General features: G+C 48.5%; 1 protein-coding gene across 2 annotated transcripts; it reads right to left on the minus strand.

Annotated features, from left to right (window-relative positions):
- Window positions 1-13,981: 13,981 nt before the first annotated feature.
- LOC110480452 (G protein-coupled receptor 83) lies at window positions 13,982-21,461 on the minus strand. Of its 2 annotated transcripts, none has more exons than XM_085570939.1 (4): window positions 21,084-21,461; window positions 19,350-19,475; window positions 17,628-17,761; window positions 13,982-17,000 (listed from the first exon to the last, which is right to left on the minus strand). In XM_085570939.1, exons 1-4 carry the CDS (start codon window positions 21,459-21,461, stop codon window positions 16,385-16,387), a joined length of 1,254 nt encoding a protein of 417 aa, XP_085427065.1. In that variant the 3' UTR covers window positions 13,982-16,384. The 2 variants fall into 2 exon arrangements, with proteins under 2 accessions (XP_085427065.1, XP_021404059.2); XM_021548384.3 differs by having other exon boundaries at window positions 13,982-17,137.
- Window positions 21,462-22,406: the final 945 nt, after the last annotated feature.

Genomic DNA, 22,406 nt, shown 5'->3' on the forward strand with positions numbered 1-22,406 from the left:
GCCCTGGACACAGATCCACCAGACCCCTCCACTCACAGCCAGGATCTTCACAAACCTCCTGGGCTTGGGTGCCAAAACCACCACTCCAAGGGCAATTCTGCAGGTTTATTAAATACCCAACAGTTCATGCACAAACCCCAGTACAGCCAGTGCAGCCAGGAGCACACAAGGATTCACTGCCCCTCAGATATCCTTTTCCAGTGGTATAAATAAGACCCACTGAGCTCCAGGCTTTTTCATTTATGCTCCTTCTGAAGCTGAAGTTTACTGAAGATGTAGATGGATCTCTAGTCTACACCATATCATGCAGCACAAACCTGCTCATAGATTCTAAGGTGGTGAGGAAATATCTGACCCTCAAAAAATGCTGTACAATCTGTCCTATCCTGATTTTCTTGCTCTTCCAGCAAATCATTCTGCAATTTCCTGCTGTACACCGCTAAAATAGAAGGGAAATTGTTTCCTTATGAATCAGCACAACCAGCATTTTTTGCTTGTTTTATCTGGCTGAGTAATTTTCTCTTAGGAGAGAGAAAATAGTGCCCACGATCCTGTGAAACATCCATGGTCAAACACCTGTATATCCAAGGGAAAGTGAATGACTCTGGACATGGAAGCCAATTATTGAGAGGCAATATTTATTTTGGTTTTTTTTCATCTGCCATTGAGGGGACCCTGTGGGCTCTGCTGAGGTGCACAGGCAGCATCTCCCTGGTCCCAGGGGAGTGAAGCAGAGAGCATCACTGAGGCAGCACAGTGCCAGTTTGCCACCCACGCTGCTCTTCATGCTCCCACTCTGGGAAGGAGGCCAGTGGGTGACACAGCTGGGACAGCCCAAGAGTTCATGCACTGCAGCCAGGCCATCACTGCTCTGCTCCGTGTTTGGGAAGTTTGGAGTTGCTGTGGAGACAGAGAACAGGATATGACATGACAACTCCTCTGCCTACGACCTCAAAAAAGACTTATTTTCATTAACAAGGAAAGCACGCAGACAAATATTCCTCTGCTGCTGGCAGTCTGTGTGGCTTGGCAGGAGTCACATTGCAGGGAGTGGGAGGGCAGGGGATGGACAGACCTCAGCTGGGTCACAGCTCCCCCTGATACAGGGCACAGACACCCTGGCTCCCTGTGCCAGCTGGAGGTCGGTGGAGCTGCCTTGGCAGGGAGCCCCAAGGGGACACTCCTCTGTGGGGCCGGGTGCCCTCCTGGTGCCAGAGCCAGGCTCTCCCCCTGCAGCAGCTTCCCCAAAAGAGTCCTCAGACAGAGAGTGATGGAGGATCCCACGGATCCCTGCTCAGGACAAAGCTTTTCCTCTCATCCTCTGCATGGCAGCTTGGTGTTACAAAGCCCCTGACATAGAACATCCTCAGCCCTGACGAGGTCCCACCTGCATCTGTCCCTTCAGAGCCAGCCTTGGAGTTGTGGCCAGTCTCACAAGGGGCACTTGGCCACTGAAATTGAGTCTCTTGCAGATGCAGCAATCCACAAGGAATCATGAGTTCCATAGGAGTGATTGATAACTTCTCTTTCTGAGCAAACACGACTTGACACAAGCTTAAAGGGCTTTTAAAAAGCTGATCAAGAAGAAGCTGTAATTCATTACTGGAAGCTGGAATTAATTACTGCTGATAATCACATTAACCAGAGAATGCACATTCTTTTCAGGGAGTGATCAGGAGTGCTGACAGGTAAAACAGTTAAGCTCAAGAGTTTGGAATTACCCTTTTCTTCAGGAAGACCAGAGAGAGAGAAGGAGAAACAGATTCATCTGAAGCTCCTCATCCCCCTTTGTTTTCTGTTCCCCCTTCAGGACATTCCCAGTTTCTTCCCTCTCTCCAAAGCTGGCCATGCTGAGCCATCCTGTCACTCTCACCTGGAGCCCTGGGATCCCATCCAAATGAGCTCAGGCTCTCTGCAGTGCTATTTGAAAGGTCAGGATCTGAGTCATGACTCCAGTATGATGATATTTTTGGCACTGCTTTAATCATTTTCTCCTGTATGTCTCATGCATTGCCTGCCAGAACCCCTTGTGCTCCCAATTATGGTGAAAATAGATAATTAGTAATAGCCTAATTCAGGAACTACTTGGAATTATTGACGAACAGACTCTAGCTCAACAATATGAATTCTTCATTTATCTTTTCCACTTCAGTGCTGGCACAGGGATAAATGCTGGACCAGGCTTTCCAGGGGAAACGCTTGCCAGCTGCTGGGAATGTTTATGTTAGAATCCTGACGTGTAATGCTAACATGCTGGTGCAAAAGGGGAGATGAAGCCCATCACTAGGATCCCTGTTGTTCCCTTGGGGTCTCCTCATTACTCCCAGTGAGAGAACTCTTTTCTGTGCTCTGCAGAAAACCAGCACCCTGCTCCCCAAACCTTGTGCTCTCAACCACGCCAGCCACAGGCATTCCAGATCACATGAACTTTAAATATTTCTGACATTAATTTGTGTTCCTCAGTCTAGACTCATCATGTCCAGCTATTTCATTCCTGAGATCCCAAAAATTTCAAAACTGCATTTCCTCTGCTGAAGTTTCATTCCATATAAATATTGTTTTTAATGTCTCATATTACTTGACAAATATTAATTCATACCCAGCCCTCCTGTGAAGCAGAGAAAATGCTATCATTAACCTCACTTTATGGAAAGAGAAGAAAAATTATTTGCTGAGGGCAAAGAGGGAAAACTGGTATTAATGTGGGAGTGAGAGTTCAAAGGCTCCATCTCTGAGCCACCCCTCTCCTCAGCAGACCAGTGCCAGGCATCCTTTTTTGGGTGGCCAGCAGAGACATACGTGGCACTTGACTCACATCTGCTCTTCTGTTTCATTCCACACAACCTGTGCAATAAACACCGGGGTTGCCCAGGCACTAGAACAACAAGGGAAGCCACCCTGCCTTCCCTCCCTTGCCTGCCCTGCAGCAGCATCCCCTCAGAGTCCCTGCACCCTGTGCCCCTTTTCCTCAGCCTGAAGATGGCACCAAGGCCCTGCAGAGGGAGAACACCCCTGGCCCTCACCTGGGGCCACTCACTGGGCTTTGTCCTCACACTGGCCACCACTGCAGGGGCAGCTGGGGCAGATTCGACAGTCACACACCGTGGACACCACTGCTGAGTGCCATGGGCACTCCTGCACACCCCATGGGCATCACAGGGGCTCTGCCACGTCTCTGGGAACACGCTGGCACAAACCCTGCACATCACACCAGGCTGAAACTCTAACGCTGCCCCCACAGCATCCTGGCTGTGACAGGGGAACAGACCTTGCTGTGCCCTGAAGGCAGGGTTTTCTCAGCTGCTTTTATTTTTATCGAGGGAGGGAGGCGTCTGACCCGCAGAGGGTGACCTAGTCCCAGCTGTTGCATGGCTGAGCCACAGCAAACATGCCAACAGCACTTGACACTGGCACAAAACAGCTTTCCCCCTTTTTAATGGCACACGTACTGGAAACTCCTATCTCGGCTAGCAGAATCCCAGACTGCCCAACACTCCATCTCAGCATGGGGAGGTGTTAGGAAAGATATTTTTGAAGTTCTGGACAAGCTCAGTCAGTGAAGTGCAATTACTACGAAAAGCTCTTTGTGTAGAAGATAAATTTTGCTGTGTACACAGGATCATGCACTCCCCAGACAGAACCAAGATATAAAAGAGAGCACACATTCAGGGGACACGCTTTCCTGATACTAATTCCTCAGATATTTACTGAGGCTTGGGAGAAGGGACAGTTATCTGACTGACACTGTATTTTCCTTTTGTCTTTCTCTTCCCTGAAAAATGCATGTGGGTTTTATGCACAAACAGGAAACCGGCATTATTAGAAGTCAACATAGTGGTTAGAAATTTTTATTTTGGAGGAGGCTATTTCTCTACTGCAGTTTTCCTGGTCTTCTGAATATGTGTTGAATTTTCCAATAAATGTGTCCATTGAAAGAATTATTTTGTCTGTAGCCCAAAGTATGAATTTATCACCAAAAATTCCTCTACTAAAAGCCCTTGTCAGCTGCCTGACTGATTGCTGAAGGCTAAGCACAATTATTGAGACTGCCAATATTCAGGATTCCTTCATGACCAGGGCAAGAGGAAGTATTCAAGACATAAAATTCTTGTTCCACCCAAGAGGTGAAAGTTAAAATAGCATTAATAATAGCAGAATGGGGTTGCAGCAGCCTTCCATTCCTGGGCTACCAAGAAACCCAAACATATAATTCATAGCAGTTTTGTGATCATTTTAAAACACTTTAATTTGTATTGAGCAATTTGCAGAAAACTGGGTAAGAGTCCAAGAAAGATAGGCTTTCCTGATCATTCTTTGTTTGCTTTATGATTTTTCCCTGTTTGAACAGCAGCACACAGAAGCACTCGGGCTGTTGGTGGTCCTGGGGACACACCTGGCTGGAGCACAGTGAGGGGACACGGGACAGGGTGCCAGCAGGGCTGAGGAGCATGGCCCTGCATGGGAACCCTGCTCCACCAGTTTTCCCTGCAGGTGGCTCTGTCTGGAGACAGCAAAGGCTGAACACTGGATGCAGAGCAGAGTCCACCCCCATTTTACCAAACACAAATGCTTATCACTTCCAAACCTGACAGATGTCCCTCTCCTTGGATAAGTGCCCATGAAGCTGGGACAAGCAGGAGAGGAACTCTGGAGCTGGGCATCAAAAAGCAAGTGTTGATCCTTGCCAAGGTCTCAGACGTGTACCAAGCACGTTCCTGTGAAAGACTGCATTTCTCAGTGCTTCCTGTGCCCCTCAGTGCCTCCTGTGGGGTTGTGAGTGCCTGCTCAGCCCCACTTACAGCTGATGTATCTCCACCTTGGTGAGATGCATCACCATTTTGATGATGGTGGTGAAGAGAGCTGAGCAGTTCCCTACTGAACTGCAGAGGAACTTCTTGGTTTAGATTATTTTTAACTTACACACACCACTGAAGTAGAACAGCTTCTGCAGGAAGGCCTGTGCTTCAAACAGTCTTTCCATGTGGGTGGCTGCTGGAGGCAAGGGTATTCTTGGAGGAGAGAGGTACACTGGCCAAAGCCCCCCAGCTCAGGAGGAGCTTTTCCCACCAAGGAAGAAGCCTTCCACTTGCTGGGCAAGGATTTAATTGCATGGTTTCAAGACTTGCATAGCTGGGAGGATCATTCCAGTTCTGTGTCTGACATTGCCTCTGAGAGTCTGCCTGACCAAGTCCCTCAAACACACTGGTGGGAGAATCTATTTTCTGTGCCCTATCCAGTTACTGGTTTCCCAAGCACATTGCCTCTTAGCAAAGCACATGGCTTTTATGTGAAAACAGAGGGGGTTATTGGGAACAATTGGAGAGGCAGCTTTTGATGGCTGGAGCCTTTAGAGATTGCTCCTGTGGTTGTAATGTTCCCTCAAACTGGATGGTGACACATACCTAAGGGTGTCAGCCAGCCCCACTCCTGGCCCTTTAAGCCCTGGTCTGAAATGCAACACTTTAGAAATATGATGGTTTAGACAACTTTAGTCAGTGAGTCAGTTGTGGATTATCAGCCCACAGAGCGAGGATACTGACTATCCCTCAAAAATTAGCAACCAGCAAGCTCTTTCCTTTGATGAATGTTATTTTAAAGAGTCAGCTCAGTTCTTTGCTCCAAGAACACTTCCCATTAATCACTGCACAGGAACATCGTGACCTCCTCCCCCAGTGGCTTTATGCCCAGGATGACTAGTTCAGCATCATCAGAAAAGAAGAAAGAGGGAGAGGAGCTGGAGAAGATTTGGTCCCACCAAAGATGTAGGGAAGTAGATGCCACTATGGGAAAATCACTTCAAGGGATGGGATAGATGGGAAGCAAGTGCTCACAAGACTTCCAGACTTAAAAGTATTAGGAAACAACTAAACCTTTGCCTGCTTCAGGAGAAAAAAAAAAAAAAAAAAAAAAAATAGAGTGGGAAATGTTCTGTGCCAAGACATGAGCTGTTCAGAGCCTGGGCTGAGCAGGCTCCTGTTGCCTCATCTGACAGATCTCCCTGACTGCCACACACCCTCCAATTCCCAATGAGCTGTGCTTATTGCTATGACCATTGCTGTCTCACCAGTACCTAACCCCTGCAGTGCTGCAGAGAGTGCCTCAGCTCCGTGCCTCTGCTGTTCTCCACCAGCTGGGATTGACCCAGGATGAGCACCAGTTATGTAAATCATGACAGTAGAAAAAGCTGCTGAGGAACAAGTTCCTTTATATGGCCTGGACTTCACGTCTCAGTTTCTAGGAACTGGGAGAATCTGTGATTACTCTTAACATAAAGTTAGTGATACCAGAGAAGAGCCTCTGGGTATGACTGAGCAGGGGAAAATGCCCAGAAGCATCAATTCAGTGAATATTTACCCCAATTTGCAAGGCTCTATGAAAGGGTGGTACCTGCAAGCCCTGATCAGCCCAGAGCTGATAGCAATTTGCTCCAACAGACTTCAAAACCACAGAACATGGTAAAAGGCTGTGGGGACCCTCACATTGAACTTCCAGGCCTAGCAAAAACCCACCATTAGTTTTAAAATTCTTTCTTCCCATTGTACACATGGGAAGAAAGAATTGATGAAAGAAAGAAAATGTGAAAATATATTCCACATTCCAGACCTTTCTGTGGCTTACACTGTATGACCAAGTGCCCCATGAGGAATTAAGAGGAGATTCACTCACACTCTTACAGGTTGTCAGGATCATTAGTGAAGGCATTAAAACCAAGCTTGAATGTCTTAAAACTACTAAAGCTCCATTGTGGTACATCCAACACCTTTAACACTGTTCAAGCTATGGGAAGAGGATGGGGCAAGCTCCAGCCAGGGTGCTCAGGCAGTCCTGGGGAAGCAGCTTCCCAGGGGACAGCTCTTTTGAGCAGAAAAATAATCTAAAACAATCTAATCTAAAAGGGTCTGGTTAGCACCAGGCACAGGGAAGGGTCTTTCATCAGGGACTCATCAACTTAATGAGGAAACCTTTGAACCAAGGTCAGAGGGGTTGGTGTTGTGAGCCTGCAGGTGGGTCCAAAGCACAGAGCAGCATCCTGAGCACACACAGCTGGAATGGAAACAAGAAAGAAAATACTGGCTCATTTTTGTTGCCCTGCTTTGGTGTCCATGTCCCAGTGACAGAAACGCACCAGCCAGCCCTGTGCCAGCAACAGGAGGAGATTTCCATACAAAAACACACAAACACAAAGTTGTCTGCCATAGGAAAATATTGCAAAAGGTATACTTCTTAATTTGCTACTGGAAAATATTTTTCACCCAAGATTGTTCCAATTTCAGATAGATAGTGCTAGCTTGTATTTTAAGCTAAAACATTTTGATATTCCGATGACAACTGGCAAATCCTTTTGCTCCCTGGATCTCCTGTGAAACTGGCTTTTTCCATAAAACACTTTGGAAATCTTGTGTGACTGACAGCTGTCATTCTGGCATCACAGACTCTCTTCTTTTATCCTTGTCATCTCCTTCTTTTGTCTGAATTATCTCAGGGATTTTGGGAAACTGGTTAAAAGCTCCCAGCAGAGGAGCAGATGAACCCCTGGGATCCCTTCCTTCACCCCACACGATGTTTTTAGATCATGATCATCTCCAGCAGACAGTGCTGAAATAACAGTCTGCTGAAGGGAGCAGGTTCTCCTTTTCAACCAGGGCCTCTGAGGGCTCTTCTCTGTGGTGTGTTTGCTTGGTTTTCAGGCAGGTGAAGAATTCACAAAAAATTTACAGTTGGAATCTTTCTTTATCCAGAGGCAGAAGTTTATGTTTTCCACTTAATGTTTCTAGAAATAGCTGGAACAGCTGCTAAAGAAAAATGCCTGTATTCAGAAAAAGAGAGGAACACTTAATTTCAGGTTTGAAGTGATTTTTTCATTGTTTAAACACACCTGCCAAGTTCTAGCTTTCCTTTCTTTTCAATTTCATCAAAATATTGTCATACAGGGAACAAAAAACAGAGCTCTTTCCATTTGTATGCCAGACTTTTGAAGTCTCCAGCAGTTCAGTGTGAAAATTGCCAAGGAAAAGAGGGCAAAAAATGTTTCAACAGACAGATATTTGCTATCACAGGAAAGGAGGAGGTAATTTAGCTTATCTATAACACCTAGATCACCAAGAAAATTGAGCTGACATTTATACACACACACTAATTACCAGAGACATGAGCACATCAGAGGAGTTCCCTAGGCTGAAGATGTCACAAGCTGGGTGTCCTGGGTATCTGACTTTGGGCGCTGCCGCCCAAGAGATTCACTAAAGAAAAGCTGTGTTTCAGCATAAGACTGAGGGCACAGCCAGCACTCAAACAGCAAAGACTAAAACAGACTGAAGATTAACTCACAGGAAATAACAAACATTCTGGGGCAAGACTGAAGGGGGATTCTGCTCAAAAGAAGTATGACAATTTGACAATTGAAGCAAAATTATCAGGTTACCATCCCACCAGCAGGCCCTGGGATAGCAGCCAGCTCTCCTCAGCTGGACGCAAAACACCAAAGCACCATTTCTAATCCCAGGAAGAGGCTCCCAGAACATGGCCAATCCTGGTTCTTGAGGACATGGGGAAAGGCAAATGGCCCTTGAATTTCACTTAGCCAATTGTTGCTGGACTCACACTTTGCAGTGTCTGGGTGATGTGCTGTAGGCAGTAACACAGCCAATAAATAACCTTTAGTTCACAGCCAGGGGTACTCAGTGCGTGATGTCCTACAGGATTAGGTTAAAACTGCTCAGACTGAGGGACACCTGCAGGTCTGTCTGGGTCCTCACGTGCCTGATCCCACCAGGCTGACCTGCTGTGTGAGCCTCTGGGGCATCTCCAGAAAACGTGTGCTTGGCTGCAGGACCACTGGCTCGAAGAACTCAATTACACAGCCAAGGAAAGTTTTATTGCTTCATTGAATGCCATGGGAGCAAGTAATGATTTATAGTGGTTTATTGATGGTCTGATTCTGCTGCCTCAGGAGACTCAGGAGTAGAGGTAACAAAAGACAGGATACTGACTCATGAGCAGAAGTGGAGAAAAGAGATGACATGTTGCTCAAACTAGACTTCAGAGCAGTGATGATATTCTGGGAGACATTAATGACTGGGAGAAGTATCTCTGGGATTCATCTGTTTGTTTTAACTTTCCAGTGCAAGTGCTTTTTAGCTGTGGGCTTTCATGTATATAAGGCGCAATATTATTACTTACAAATCATCAGCTGGAGAGACATTATGTCAGAGGAGGAAAACTGACACCCCCAACATTTGGTTCAGCTTCACTGAAAATCTGTCACCTCCCTGGTCGTTTTTGGAAGAGTCTGAAAATTTAAGTTCAATGTACCAGAGGTATTTGGCTACTCTGCTCTGGCTGACCACTGCAAGCCATCAAGATCTATTTTTAGACACATGAATAATGAAGGATTTTGGAGTGGATCCTGAAATGTCCTGAGCCTCAACAGGAATGTGGCAGTGGCACTCAAAGGGGCTTGTTTGCAAGTGTTTGATTTGTTCATTAGCTCTGAGCTCTCCATCCCAGCGTGAGCTGTGAGTCACATCCCTCTGCCTCTCCTTGTGGAATTGGTTCCAGCTGGGGGGGTCTGCGCTTACTTGGGGCTCAGCCAGCGTCCAGGCAGTTCCACCTTCTACTGATGTGGCTGTGAGGGTCACAGCCATGGCACAGTCCCCCTGCAGCCCCCCAAGCCCCCTGCCAGGCTGGCAGCTCGGGTCTGTCAGGGAGGCACTGGGGACACAACTGCTGCCCTTCCTTGGCTGGTCTGTGCCACCACTCTCGGCAGCCCAGGGCTCAGGACAGTGACTGGAGCTCCAGCTCAGGCTGGCTTGTCTTGTTTGTGTTCTGTCAGCTGAGACACCAAACTCCACTGCTGTGTCCGAGGTTCAAAGGGTCCCTGCCAAGGCACCAGCACAGCTCCAGACCACCAGCACTGGCACAAGCAGTGTCACCGTGGCACATCCCAAATAAACAGGGTGCAGTCACTGTGGCACATCCTGCACTGTTACTGTGGCACATCCTAAATGAGCAGGGCGCAGTCACTGTGCCACATCCCAAGAGAGAAAGGTGCAGTGTAACTGCCGCACATCCCAAAGGTGTAGTGTCACTGTGGCACATCCCAAAAGAGCAAGGTACAGTGTCACCGTGGCACATCCTAAGAGAGAAAGGTGCAGTGTCACCGTGCCACATTACAAACGAGCAGGGTGCCTGGTTTAGGGTGCCTGGTTTATCGGGGCCTGGGGCCTCTGGAATAGCAGGTGAACCCCCAAGGACAGGCAGGCACATGCCCACACTTTTTATCACATATCACATTCTTCTCTCTTGCAGCAGATGAGCAAGAAGCTCAGACCGGTGCCCACGTCTGGACGGTGTTTCGCAAACCCTGGATTCCATTTTGATACGACATTTTTAATTCTCCGAGAACCCCACGCTCACTCGGAGCGCGCCAGCACTGCCGAGCTCGGCAGCCAGTGAGGCGCGGGTGCTCCCTGGGTGGGCGGCTGAGGACGAGCCCGGCGGGCCGCCCCGGGTCACGAATACCCCTCACGGGCTCTCCCCGGGTCACGGGCAGCCCTCACGGGCCCGCCCCGGGTCACGGGCAGCCCTCACGGGCTCTCCCCGGGTCACGGGCAGCCCTCACGGGCTCTCCCCGCCCGCTCCCGGCGCTCCCGGGGCTTTTCCCGCTCGGGGCCCTCAGGACACCGGGGCCGGGCAGGGCGGGAACCGCGGCCCGCCAGGGGGCGCTGCGGCACCGTGTGCGCCCTGACGGCGGGGCGGAGACACAGCGCCCCCTGCTGGCTCCCGCCGCCGTTCCCTATTTCCCGCTGCCCTCTCCCGGCTCCCGCCGTTCCCCATCTCCCGCTGCCCTCTCCCGGCTCTCGCCGCCGTTCCCCATCTCCCGCTGCCCTCTCCCGGCTCTTTCCGCCGTTCCCCATCTCCCGCTGCCCTCTCCCGGCTCTCGCCGCCGTTCCTGATCTCCCGGTGCCCTCTCCCGGTTCTTTCCGCCGTTCCCGATCTCCCGCTGCCCTCTCCCGGCTCTTTCCGCCGTTCCCCATCTCCCGCTGCCCTCTCCCGACTCTTTCCGCCGTTCCCCATCTCCCGGTGCCCTCTCCCGACTCTTTCCGCCGTTCCCCATCTCCCGGTGCCCTCTCCCGACTCTTTCCGCCGTTCCCCATCTCCCGCTGCCCTCTCCCGGTTCTTTCCGCCGTTCCCTATTTCCCGGTGCCCTCTCCCGGCTCTTTCCGCCGTTCCCGAGCTCCCGCTGCCCTCTCCCGGCTCTTTCCGCCGTTCCCGATCTCCCGCTGCCCTCTCCCGGCTCTTTCCGCCGTTCCCCATCTCCCGGTGCCCTCTCCCGGCTCTCGCCGCCGTTCCTGATCTCCCGGTGCCCTCTCCCGGCTCTTTCCGCCGTTCCCTATTTCCCGGTGCCCTCTCCCGGCTCTTTCCGCCGTTCCCGATCTCCCGCTGCCCTCTCCCGGCTCTTTCCGCCGTTCCCGCTCCCCCCGTGCCCTCTCCCGGGTCATTTTCCCCGTTTAACGAGGCTGCTGCGGCCCTTCCCGGTGGCTCTCTGTCGGCAGCGCTCATTAGACAGCGGCACCCCAGCCCTGGCTCCCCTGTGGCGATGGGACCCGCGCGTGTTTTCCGGCTCGTTGAACTCAAACCTTCCTTCGGCACAGCCGAGCGAGCTGGGCTCTGCAGGGAACGCCCGCAGGATACATCCCGGCTGCGCTGTTTGAGTGGGCTGAGGTGAGGGCACTTTTTCCTGTAAGAAGTCAGCTCCACGCCTCACATTCTGGAACCTCCAGGAATAAAGGAAGCACTGGTGACATCGATCCCTGCATTTCGTAGAGAGGCACAGGTGAAACAGCTGAGCCAGTGCAGGTGTATAAAGTACCTGTATAAAGCCCTGTTGGTAATGTAGATCTTATAAAGAATCATAAGACCTTCAACAATTACAGGACCTCAGTGTGACACATTGCAGCTGAAAAATACTGTGCTCTTTCTGGCCTTTGGATTTACAGTGGGTGAGAGATGGGACAAAACACAATCTGTGTCATGTGCCACCCTCTGGGTCCTCAGCCTTCCCAAAAGCTGCCAGTAGCTCGGTCCCCTATGGGCTCCATCCTCCCCTGGCAGTGTCCCTGTGCTTGAAGGCTCTCTCCCATCTCTCTGTGGCAACCACCCATGCCCAGCCCACTGCCCACATACATCCTGGGAGACACTTTACACCAAGTTTCTGTGAGGTGAATGTCCAGACAAACGTCCCCTTACTCTTGTCCACATAGTGACAGAGGAATATTAAAAATGAAAATTAATTCAGGATGATTTACGGGTCAGTGCAGATGCCACAGAACTTCCACCTAAGAAAGCTGAATTTTTTTTCCTCCTGTGAAAAAGAAAAAAAAAAAGTGCCTTCTCATTTTGATGTGTAGGAGACCAGGCACATTCTTCTCCACTTGAGGTACAAGTCTCTGTGCAAACAATTGCACTCTGTGAGTTAACACTTCTCTTGTATGGAAAAATCATCAAGAAGAAGCAATTCCTGTACCTGAGTCAGGGATAAAAAAAATTTTAAATGACCAAAGTCCACAGTAGCAGTAAAGTGTCAGACCAAGTAACTTGGTTTTACCAGCTTAATAGTTATTCAGTTAGCTAATAATTACTTCAGTAGCAAGCTTAACCCCTGTGCAATGAGCACTGGGCTCTTTGATAATAGCAGCAATCCCAAGCCGAATATCAGTTCAGGTGACCCCTCTGGTGTGTTCAACACTGTGTGTGTTGGGGGGCAGAGCACCCTATGAGCAAACCCACAGGTGTTGTCTTACCACAGTTAAAGCCAAAACATGAGGAACCCTCCATGGAGGGATGTCTTTCCCATTCCTCTGACTTACACATTCCTATTCCTATATGTCCCCATTTTTCGAACTAAAGCCAGTTGGTCTGGGTTTGGAGGGTACCACAGTGCTTTGGGCAACGTTGAAGTGAATCCAGTTAACATCTTCCTTTTTAATCACTCAGAAGTGACTCAAAAAGCCTGTGAGCCCTCTACACAAAGGAGCTGCACAAAGCTCATCAGGGCTGGTTAAATGATTCACAGCTGCAGGTTCATTATTCTGCTTGGAAAGTTTCTTCAAAAGGAGAGATAAACAGCTCTTCTGAGAGGGCAATAAAATATTCTTTTCTTTTGGTATAGTCACCAGATTTTAACACTTTGAATGCTAAAGGGTAATTTTAATGTAGCTGCAGGGCTCTGTATTTGGCATATTGCTGGTTTTCAGTAGATGTACAGCTGGAAATTGATGTATCATCTTTGGTGAACAGTCACCTGCCTGAGCTCTTGCTGCCCTATTGCAGCTTTGCCCAGCAAGTCTGGGTCTGGCACAGTCATAGCACATGTGTTGTTACTGAGCATTTCTAAACAAATCTGACTTCGATGACCAGTTTTCACGGGTGGCAGAGCTGTGGCAGACTTGCTGTGCACGGTTCCTGCACCATTTGCTTGCAGCCAGGTGAGAAAGAGCACAAGTTGCCCAGCAAGGGGAAAGGAGCCAGGGGATGGCTGAGCATGCCAGCAGGAGCACCGGAGAGAAATGCACAAGGAATCAACCTTGTGGAGGCTGTGCTTCTCTTCATGGAAGTGTTTACTGAAGAATAACAATTAAATTCAAGGAGACCTCATAGTAGCCCATGCTCCTGCCTGGCAAGGAGGTGCCAGGCAAAAAGTGCTGCTGGGACCAGCCACTGACTGCACGAGCTGCAGGGAAGCACATGCAATGAAACATCTTCTGCAGTTGGGGCATATCCAGGGCTGACCCCTCACCTGGGTAACCACAGCACCTCTTTGTGCAAAGGGCTCTTCATGCTGAAAGAAGTCAAGACACATGGAGACAAAAGTTTTGGTTTATGTCTGCCATGAGCAGCAGTCTGTGCTTTTTTGCTAATCCTCTTGTAATAGGGAGTATTATCTCATTTTCATAACTCAAAAATTACACAAAACCCAGAGGAGAGAGAAGGTGCTGAACCAGTATTTTATTTGATTGTTAGACCGCAAAGAACATAGGTGGATCAAATCTTACTGTATTACAACCACAGATATTTTAACAGAGCACATATTAAAGCAAGAGCATCCAGTGGGAGATTGTGAGTAATCAGGAGGAAGTTTGCCAGACTCTTACAAAAACAATCACCTCAATGAAACAATGTTTTTTAAGGCAGCTCAACATTGCCAGACTGCACACTCCTACTGAGGAAAGCGCTGCTGTGCAAGACTCAGCATGGGATGTGCTCTGAGGAAACAATGTCAGCTTTTCATCTGGGAGCAAACTGTCCCTTGGAGAGCTGTTGCCAGGTGAGGGATGATGTCTGCCTACTGCCATGGTCAGATGGGCAGCCTGTGGGTTTGACCTTGGCCTGCACCATCCTTCCATTCACACAAGGCTGAGGGATGCTGAGCCAGCATGCTGTCCTGCTGAAGGATGAGAGACAAGAACAGATTCTGATTTATTTAGCCCAGAGTAAGGAGTTTGACAGTTCTCTTGGACTGGATTGGGATACACATGCAAATTGCATTATTTATTCTGGTTGATTTTTTCCAATATAAAAAGAAGAGCATTTGAATAAGTTTTACTAAGTTACATGTTTATTTGCATTTGTGATTGGTTTGTTTTTTTAAGAAGAGACATCTTGTTTATGGAAACTTCCAGATAGTAACAGTAGGGAAATACCATTGGCAGTGTCATGGATTCCCAGTTTTCCAGACAGTAAAACACCCAGCTTAGGAGTAATGTCTGGTTAATGCTGTAATTTACTTTTAACACAGAATTAAAGGTTTTGGTACTGCCTCTGTAGTGCCAGCTCCAGGCAGGACTCCACTCCAGTGGAACCACATAGAAGGTTCACCTGGTCAGAGCTGATACCTGAGCCTTGGGTATTTGCTCTTTGAGGAGATGTTTCTAATTCCATTTCCTCCCCATTGCATATCCTCTGCAAAGTAATTCCTGCAGATGTGAAGGAAAATAGATCACTGTGCCTCAGATGGGAGCACAGACCTGAAGCCTTAGTACTGTCAATGCCACGGGGACTTGAGTGTCCCAAGCCATGCCAGGCCCCTGTCCCAGCTGTAGTTGTCTTCCTCCTTCCCACAAAAGCTTAGGAAAAAGCAAGATTAGTGTTACTCTTACTCTTTCCTCCCCTTCACAGTTTCTTTTTGAAATAAAAATACATTCTTGGGTCATATATTCTTGTACCCACTAAAGCATCTTGATTTCCAAATTGAGGCAGCCTTTCACGCTGGTCTGCAGCTGTGACATGCTGCCAGTCTGGGTGGAAATGCTCAGCTGTAGAGGTGTAATTTAGAGTATTTTTCATGGGCAGACTGAAGCTCATTTCCTTTTCACTGTCTTTTAAAGCTCAACCCTTTACCAACACAAGGGCTGAGCCAGTGCAGAATGGACACAAAGAAACTGGTTATTCTTTCTGAAAAAGAGGAGAACACAACTTTGGTGGCTTTTCATAGCCATAGGCTGAAGTTGGCCATGTGCTCCCACTGGGTATCTCTCTCTAGTGACCCAAACCCAGCTCTGAAACGTGGTGGCTGGCTCCCCTGTGAGCCCCCAGAGCAGCAGCTGCTGGTGCCAGCTGTCAGGCACACACATGCCCAGGAATCCCAGCTATCTCTTGAATTCCAGAGACACCATTTGGACCAGGACCAGCACTGCTGGTGCACCCTGCCATCAGCAATGTTGCTGGAATACAAGGATCAGTGCTTGAGGCGAATGCTGTGACACATTGTCAGATACTCAGTTTAACTGAGCAGGGAATACATGACTGTTTACATCTTACAGGTTAAACTTCTTCCATCTCCTGCCTTTTGGGTTGAAGACCTGCAGGTCTTGTTTCTTCCATTGTGATAGAACCAACACAATGCTGGTTCCATCTCAGACAAAGGTGGAACCCCCAGTTCCATAGCTGCTTAAAGGTTGCTGCTGATGATGCCCACGGGATAACTACAGGACAGGGAGACAGGCTGGCCCAATGGGGAAGGGCTGCCAGGCTGGCAAGGAAGCCACGAAGAACACAGTTCTTGAGGACTGGTAAAAAATAAAATATTATTGAAAGTGAAAATAATTTAGATTTGATGCCAAAGAAATGTCAGTTCACAAAGTTAAAGCCCTAAGAGCTTTACATCAAGCCACAGTGGGCAGCTGGTGTGTGTATATCCAGTGTAGCTTCCCCATGTTTATTTAGATCATGAAAGGCTTTGTGTGCTGTTAAATAATTCTTTTCATTTTTGCTGACTGTTCCAATTAAAAATTTACTCAACACTCCCCGTTCTGCAGCTCACAAGTGGGCAATTCATCCCTAGAGAATTTTGATACCTGAGAGAACAAGGTCCTGAATGACCCAGTCAAAGGTTGAAGTTTGCGTGCTGTGGGCAGAAGGTTGACCCGATGGTCTCCAGAGGCCTTTCCAAACTCATTTTGCCCATGATTTTGCAATCCCCATGCGAAGCTGCCCAGCTGTCAGATGAAAGGTTCAGCTTTCTGCCACGATCGGCTGCACGCTGGATATGTCCGTCCTTGCAGAGTTCCTCTGAGAGGGTGTCTGTGCCTGCTGGCACGTGCTGCTTCTTTTGCAGCGGCAGCTCTCGGCCTTGGCATGCCGGAGCAGGGGGGAGACGGGCTGCAGAGCGTGGCCCGGAGCCGCGCTCCCGCGCCGGCACACGCACAGCAGGGAGCGCAGCTCCGCGCGGAAGCTCTCGTTCAGCCAGCAGTAGATGAAGGGGTTGTAGCAGGTGCTGCTCATGGCGAACCAATGAAAAGCAAAATACAGAGCGTTGCTGCTGTGGATGGCCCTGCAGGAGATCAGCACCACGTAGCAGTTCAGGGGAAACCAGCACACGGCAAACACGACCACCACCACCATCAGCATCTTCAGCGTCATCTTCTTCTTCCGCTGATGGGCATAGTATTGCTCCATGGTGAGGTCCCCAATGGCATTCCTCAGCCAGAGCTTTTTGGCCACTATGGCATATGTGATGGAGATCACAAGCAAGGGCAGAACATACAAGAGAACAAAAGTAGTCAGGTCCAAGTACTTCCAGAAAAGATCAGCAGGAGGAGGGAAGCTGGGGAGGCAGACCATTCGGATGGTTCTGTTTCTGAAGATCAAAGAGAAAGAGCTCTCAATTCCACTACCAGCTGCACACATCTGAGGACAAACAGCTCAGACATTCAGACAAGTTTTAGTACAGGTACATGTAGCAGAATTCATTTGGTGTCATTGGCAGGTGCCACTTTCAATGGAAAATTTTACTCTAGATTTAACTTTTGGCTCCAAGGAAGGTTATCTTAAACACATCCCCAGGAAAAGAAAGAAATCATCCATATTGTGTCCTCTGCTGATGAGGAAGCCCTCTCCCCTGTGCCTCCCCCAAACCTCTGAGCCCAAAACAACTAATGAACCAGCTTGGAAGCAATTCCATCAATTGTCATTGTCCCTTTGTAACAGACAGCACCCATGCAAAGGGAACGAAAACTTCTCTGTTTTCACCACCCTTTCTGCTCTAATAACATGGATGAAGGCGTGTGGCCTTGGCTTCTCTGGGGCTTTGCAAATTTCATACAACAAAAAATATGTAAATGTCTTACCCAATATAAAACCTCGTCAGAGTCTGATAAATGGCGTGTGGCAGAGAGAAGCAGCTGGCCATAACCCAGATGATGATGATGCAAATCCCTCCTTTCACCATGGACATGCGTGGCTTGAGAGGGTGCATGATCACCTGCAGAGAACAACGACTCCTGAGGATTTACAGTGCCTTGGTCACTCTTTAAGCCCCATGTTGCATGTGACATGCAGCAGCAGCTCCACATCTCTTCAGTGTTAAAAGGCAGAGAGACTCACTTTACAGGACTTCAGGGAGCATAAGGGCTGGGAAATGCATGGAGCTGTGCACATATTGGATGTTACTGCTGGCCCAGAGCCTGAGCAGAGAAACACATTCTGTGTGACCCATCAACAGGACTCCAGAGACCAGGATAGTGAGATCTCTGTTGAGCTGTATGTGCTGTAGAGGATTACCTTGGGCAGTGAAACAGTAATTAAAAATAGACCTATCATGTCATCCAGATGATCTCTTGGCTGATGAAGCCTTTGGTATTTTATGCATGTTGCTTCTAGTCCCATTATAAATACCTACTTAATCAAGTTGTACAGCTCTCCCTGAGTATCTGTCTGCTGTGGTATTTCTCAGGATTAGCAATATTTATAGAGGCAAATGTTGGTTCCTCTTTTATCCGGGACATCTCCTCACTTCTGTCTTTATCTCCTTGGGCCATACTAGTTCATTCCAGCCCTGAGGAACCCACTCCACTGAATTTAAGGGTGTGTATTGTTTGCCCTTAATTAAACATGATTGATACCTAGCCATGCCTTGCAATCAACCCATAATCTACTGATTAAAATTAATCACTGTCAAAGTGCTTTGATTTCAGGAGCTGTAATATTGCACATGAAATGGGCAGACTGTCAAACTCTTTGTGGTAAAGAAGTCAGAAGTGGCAGTCCCAGTGATTCTCCGACAGCAGGTGGAGCCAGTTCTTGTTTTGAAGTTCATCCAGCCACGGTATTTATCACGTGAAGTTGTTTTTCTGTAGCAACTGTTTCAGTGACTCCAGCACTGCAAGAAATGCAGTCTGCCTGAGAGCTCACCTTGCTGGATCTCGCCTCCCAGCACTCAGCACTGATCAGCTAAAGAATAAATTACAAACTCTGTTTCACTTAAGGAAACCCTTCAGTATGTACTAATTGCTCGTTTTGAAAGGTTTTCCTGGCTGTTAAGTATCAGGGCTGAAGGAGGAGAGCATTTCTTACCTCGAACTGGATGAGTTAACATAGTTGTTAATGTTTCCAGCCTTAGGCAGGTGTCAGAACAGACAGACTCTCATAAATCAGTGTGGAAGATCGTGTGGGCTGGCTGGTGTTTGAATTCAGCACTCATCCCCACCCTGCTTGTGGGGCTGTGCTCTGAGGCAGGGCTGAGGAGGGCAGGGAGCCCACGAGCCCAATGGCCCAGGCAGAGCAGGGCTGGATCAGGATGTCTGGCACTGATCTGAGGTTTTCAGTATCTCCAAGGACAGAGATTCCCACTGACCACAACCTCTCTGGACAGCCTGTTGCAGAATTTCATCACCCTCACTGTAAAAAAACATTTACAGTTTTGTCCACTGCCATGAAAGCTGGAGCTCTCCCCTCTATTCCCTGCATCTCAAGACAGTGCAGAATTCCAGGCACTGGGATTTAAGGAGGAAACAACTATTTATTTAGCACATTATTCTCTAAGAAACACGGGGATGGTGTCTTCAACATACCTGGTGCCGGTCCAGTGCAATGGCAGCGAGGGTCAGCACAGACACGTGGACAGAGCAGTACTGAACAAACCGGCTGATGTGACACATCAGCTTTCCAAAAACCCAGGTGCTGCTCACAAACCTCACCTGAAGAACAGACAACATCAGATAAAGAGGAACAGTACCTGAAGAGAAACAAATTGGCTTCCCAGACACACAGCATGGAACAAACGCTTTAATACAGCTTCCTGAGGCTTTGGAGGTGCTTTATCCTTAGTTTTTCCTAGGGAAACAGTGACTGTGCAAGAGGGTCTCAAAGTGAGGTGAGATTTACTGCACCGTGCAAACCAATGGCTTGAGCAGTGCTCTGTGTATGTTGAGTACATGAGTACACTTTTACATTTACCATGGCCCTTCTGGAACACATAAAGAAATCTTAGCTCTGCTCCTCAAGGCTCTGCAGGGCACACTAGGTGCCTCCCAGAAAACATTATACCTTTGGACGTGTGGATGCTGAAAGCTGCATGCTCTCCAAACTTAGTGAAAGAAATCCATGGAATCTATCTCACCTGTTCCCAGAGGTCTTAGGGATGATGGCTTTTCTGCAGAGGAGAATGTGCCAAATTGCCTCATTCCCTCGTTGTTCCTGACTGTGTAATATTAATTACAATTTAATGTCGCTCATTTTGCTGCAGATTAAGCTAATTTGAAGTAAAGTACATTTACTACAAAGCATCTGTCCACAGAAAATTAGTCAAGACTAGCTAATCTCTTTTCAATTAGTCTAATTAATTTCCCTGTAGGGGTGACTCTTGCAGCACTGACTGTGACTGAACTAGAGCAGTGTGCTGGATCTCTGGAGCTGGTGTAAAGCTCGTTCCTGAGAGAGCTGATAAAAATTTATTTACACGTGCCTAGTGTGTGGTTGTTTGTGAGTGAACACACAAGAGGGCACCAGGCTCTCCCTGAACAAATTAAGGGATGCAAATCCCATCAGAGCAAGGCAGGGAAGTCCCACTAAAGAAACAGTATCAGTTTGAGAAAGGGTGAATTCCCATCGCTAATTCAAGACCTGCTTTCGAAAGGCTGAAGAGCACTCTGGGCAGGGATGAAGCAGGACTTTGAACAGGACTGCTGGGTCAAATCCAGGAGCAGAGTCCTGTGTACATGGCATGTATAGACTCTGACAGTGGGGCAAGAAATTAATCTTTAATTTTTTTCCGCCTCATTCATTTAATATTCTTTTATATAATACATATATTTTTAGTCACTGAAAATAAAAAAAAGGACTACTAGCCCCAGGAAACACTGTCTGTAGTGGCCAAGGGAGGGACATGCCACCACACTGTTCAGTGCAGCCTGAGCACTTCCCTGAGATGTCGCACAGAGACTGACCTGATTCATGTTGTTTCCATAGGAAACCAGCCATTAGTTGGATTTTCTCTTGTCAAACTTGTCCCCACTTCCTTGCCCATCTACAGGCAAAAAGGGCTCCCAGATCTGTGCCTTGCCCAGGCAGAGGGGAAAAGCTGCAGCAGAGTGACCCCTGCAATGGACTGCGGGGTGGGGTCATGAGCCCCCAGCTCCTGTTGCCCAGGGGTGTTTGGGATGGGGCCATGGGGGCCTCTCCAAAAGGCAGAAAGGGAAGGGGGGCAAAAGTAAGTCAGGATAGCAGGCTGGTCCCAGCCCTTCAATCCTAGTGCACACAGCTGACAGCACACACAGACACAGCAGGCACGGCTGGACGGGGCTCACCAGTGTGAAGGGGGTGTTCAGGGTGGTGATCATCACATCAGCAACAGCCAGATTGACGATGAAGAGGTTGGTGGCAGAGTGCATCCTCTTGTTCTTGATGACCACGTGGCACACCAGGATGTTGCCAAAGAGAGAGATGCAGATGATCACAGAGTAGGCGACAATCAGCAGCGCCTTCACTGTCCGGCTCTGGGACTCGCCCTCATACTTGGCTCCACTATCAAAGTCCCCCAGGTCCTCCAGGTTCAAGTCACTGTGGAAGAAGGACTGGTTAGGGAAGCCGTAGAGTGCAGAGAAGAAGCTGGTTGTGTTGTGGTTCTCCGCTCTCCAGAAGGGCTTGTGCATGTACTGCAAGGGGAACCAGGTGTGTTGTCTCATGGCTGGGGCAGCAGAACCCTGCAGCCACACTCGTCAGCACCTTCTGCCAGCTCAGCTGCTAAAGTCGGTGGTTGCAGGAGGGAACACACACACTTGCCTTTTAAAAATCTGCCCCATGGTTGCAAACTAGAGGAAAGAGTTGATAAATGGGTCCTTGTGCCTGTGCTGGGGACACATCAGCTTCACCTCAGAGGCTCCCTGACAGCTGTCCTTCTTAAAGTCCCATATATTCCCCACAGAGAAGCTGATTCAGAGGCTGAAATATCAGAGATCCCCAAACACTTTCTCTCTGCACCAAGGAAGAAATCTTAGTGAATAATTCCTTTTGGGCACTGTTCTTCTTCAATCTGCAATTTATCCTTGGAAATCTGCTTTACTGGTTCTCCACACAGTCCTTAATCCATCAGGTTTTTGTTTCCCAAGACTTTTCAGAGCTTGACAGAAAAAAAAAAAAAAGCAGGGGCTGTCTTTCGCTTTGCTTTTCCCTCTCCAAGTATCTCTGGCTACTCAGTGAAGCAGCTTTGCTGAGCAGCAGAATGGTCCCTGTGTTCCCTGTGATATACACAGCTGCCAGATGACACACAGCACAGGAAGGAGCCAATGGCAGATCTCTTCCCAGTTTTTCCTGAGGTGTATCACAACCCACACGTGGGCAACAGCACAGCCTGACATGTGCAGATCCAGAGAGCAGCAAAACACAGATGGAGGGTGGATGTGATATGATCTCCCCCGTCTGCTCTCTGCTCTTCTCTGGACACCCAGCACAGCAGCTACATGGGAGTGAAGCACCTTCACTACTTTGTGGCACCTCTCTTTCTCTTCATCCCAGAGTTTTAGCAGAGAACATCTGAGGGCCTTGTGCTTGGCCCCAGCCCCTTCCTGCTCTCATGTGGCGCAGAGGATAGAGTGAAAAGTGAAATGCAATCTGGCAAGAAGAGCAGCAGC

This window comes from Lonchura striata, chromosome 4A, assembly GCF_050655825.1.
Source record: "Lonchura striata isolate lonStrDom1 chromosome 4A, ASM5065582v1, whole genome shotgun sequence".
NCBI classification, from domain to species: Eukaryota; Metazoa; Chordata; class Aves; order Passeriformes; family Estrildidae; genus Lonchura; species Lonchura striata.

Bases quoted from the DNA above. Each gene is read 5' to 3' on its own strand.
- LOC110480452 (XM_021548384.3), bottom strand. From the start codon at position 21,461: ATGAGACAACACACCTGGTTCCCCTTGCAGTACATGCACAAGCCCTTC. The intron at 19,476-21,083 runs GTGAGCCCCGTC...TCTGTTCTTCAG, and splicing joins TGAACACCCCCTTCACACTG to GTGAGGTTTGTGAGCAGCAC. The intron at 17,762-19,349 runs GTATGTTGAAGA...TGTTCTCTGCAG, and splicing joins TTGCACTGGACCGGCACCAG to GTGATCATGCACCCTCTCAA.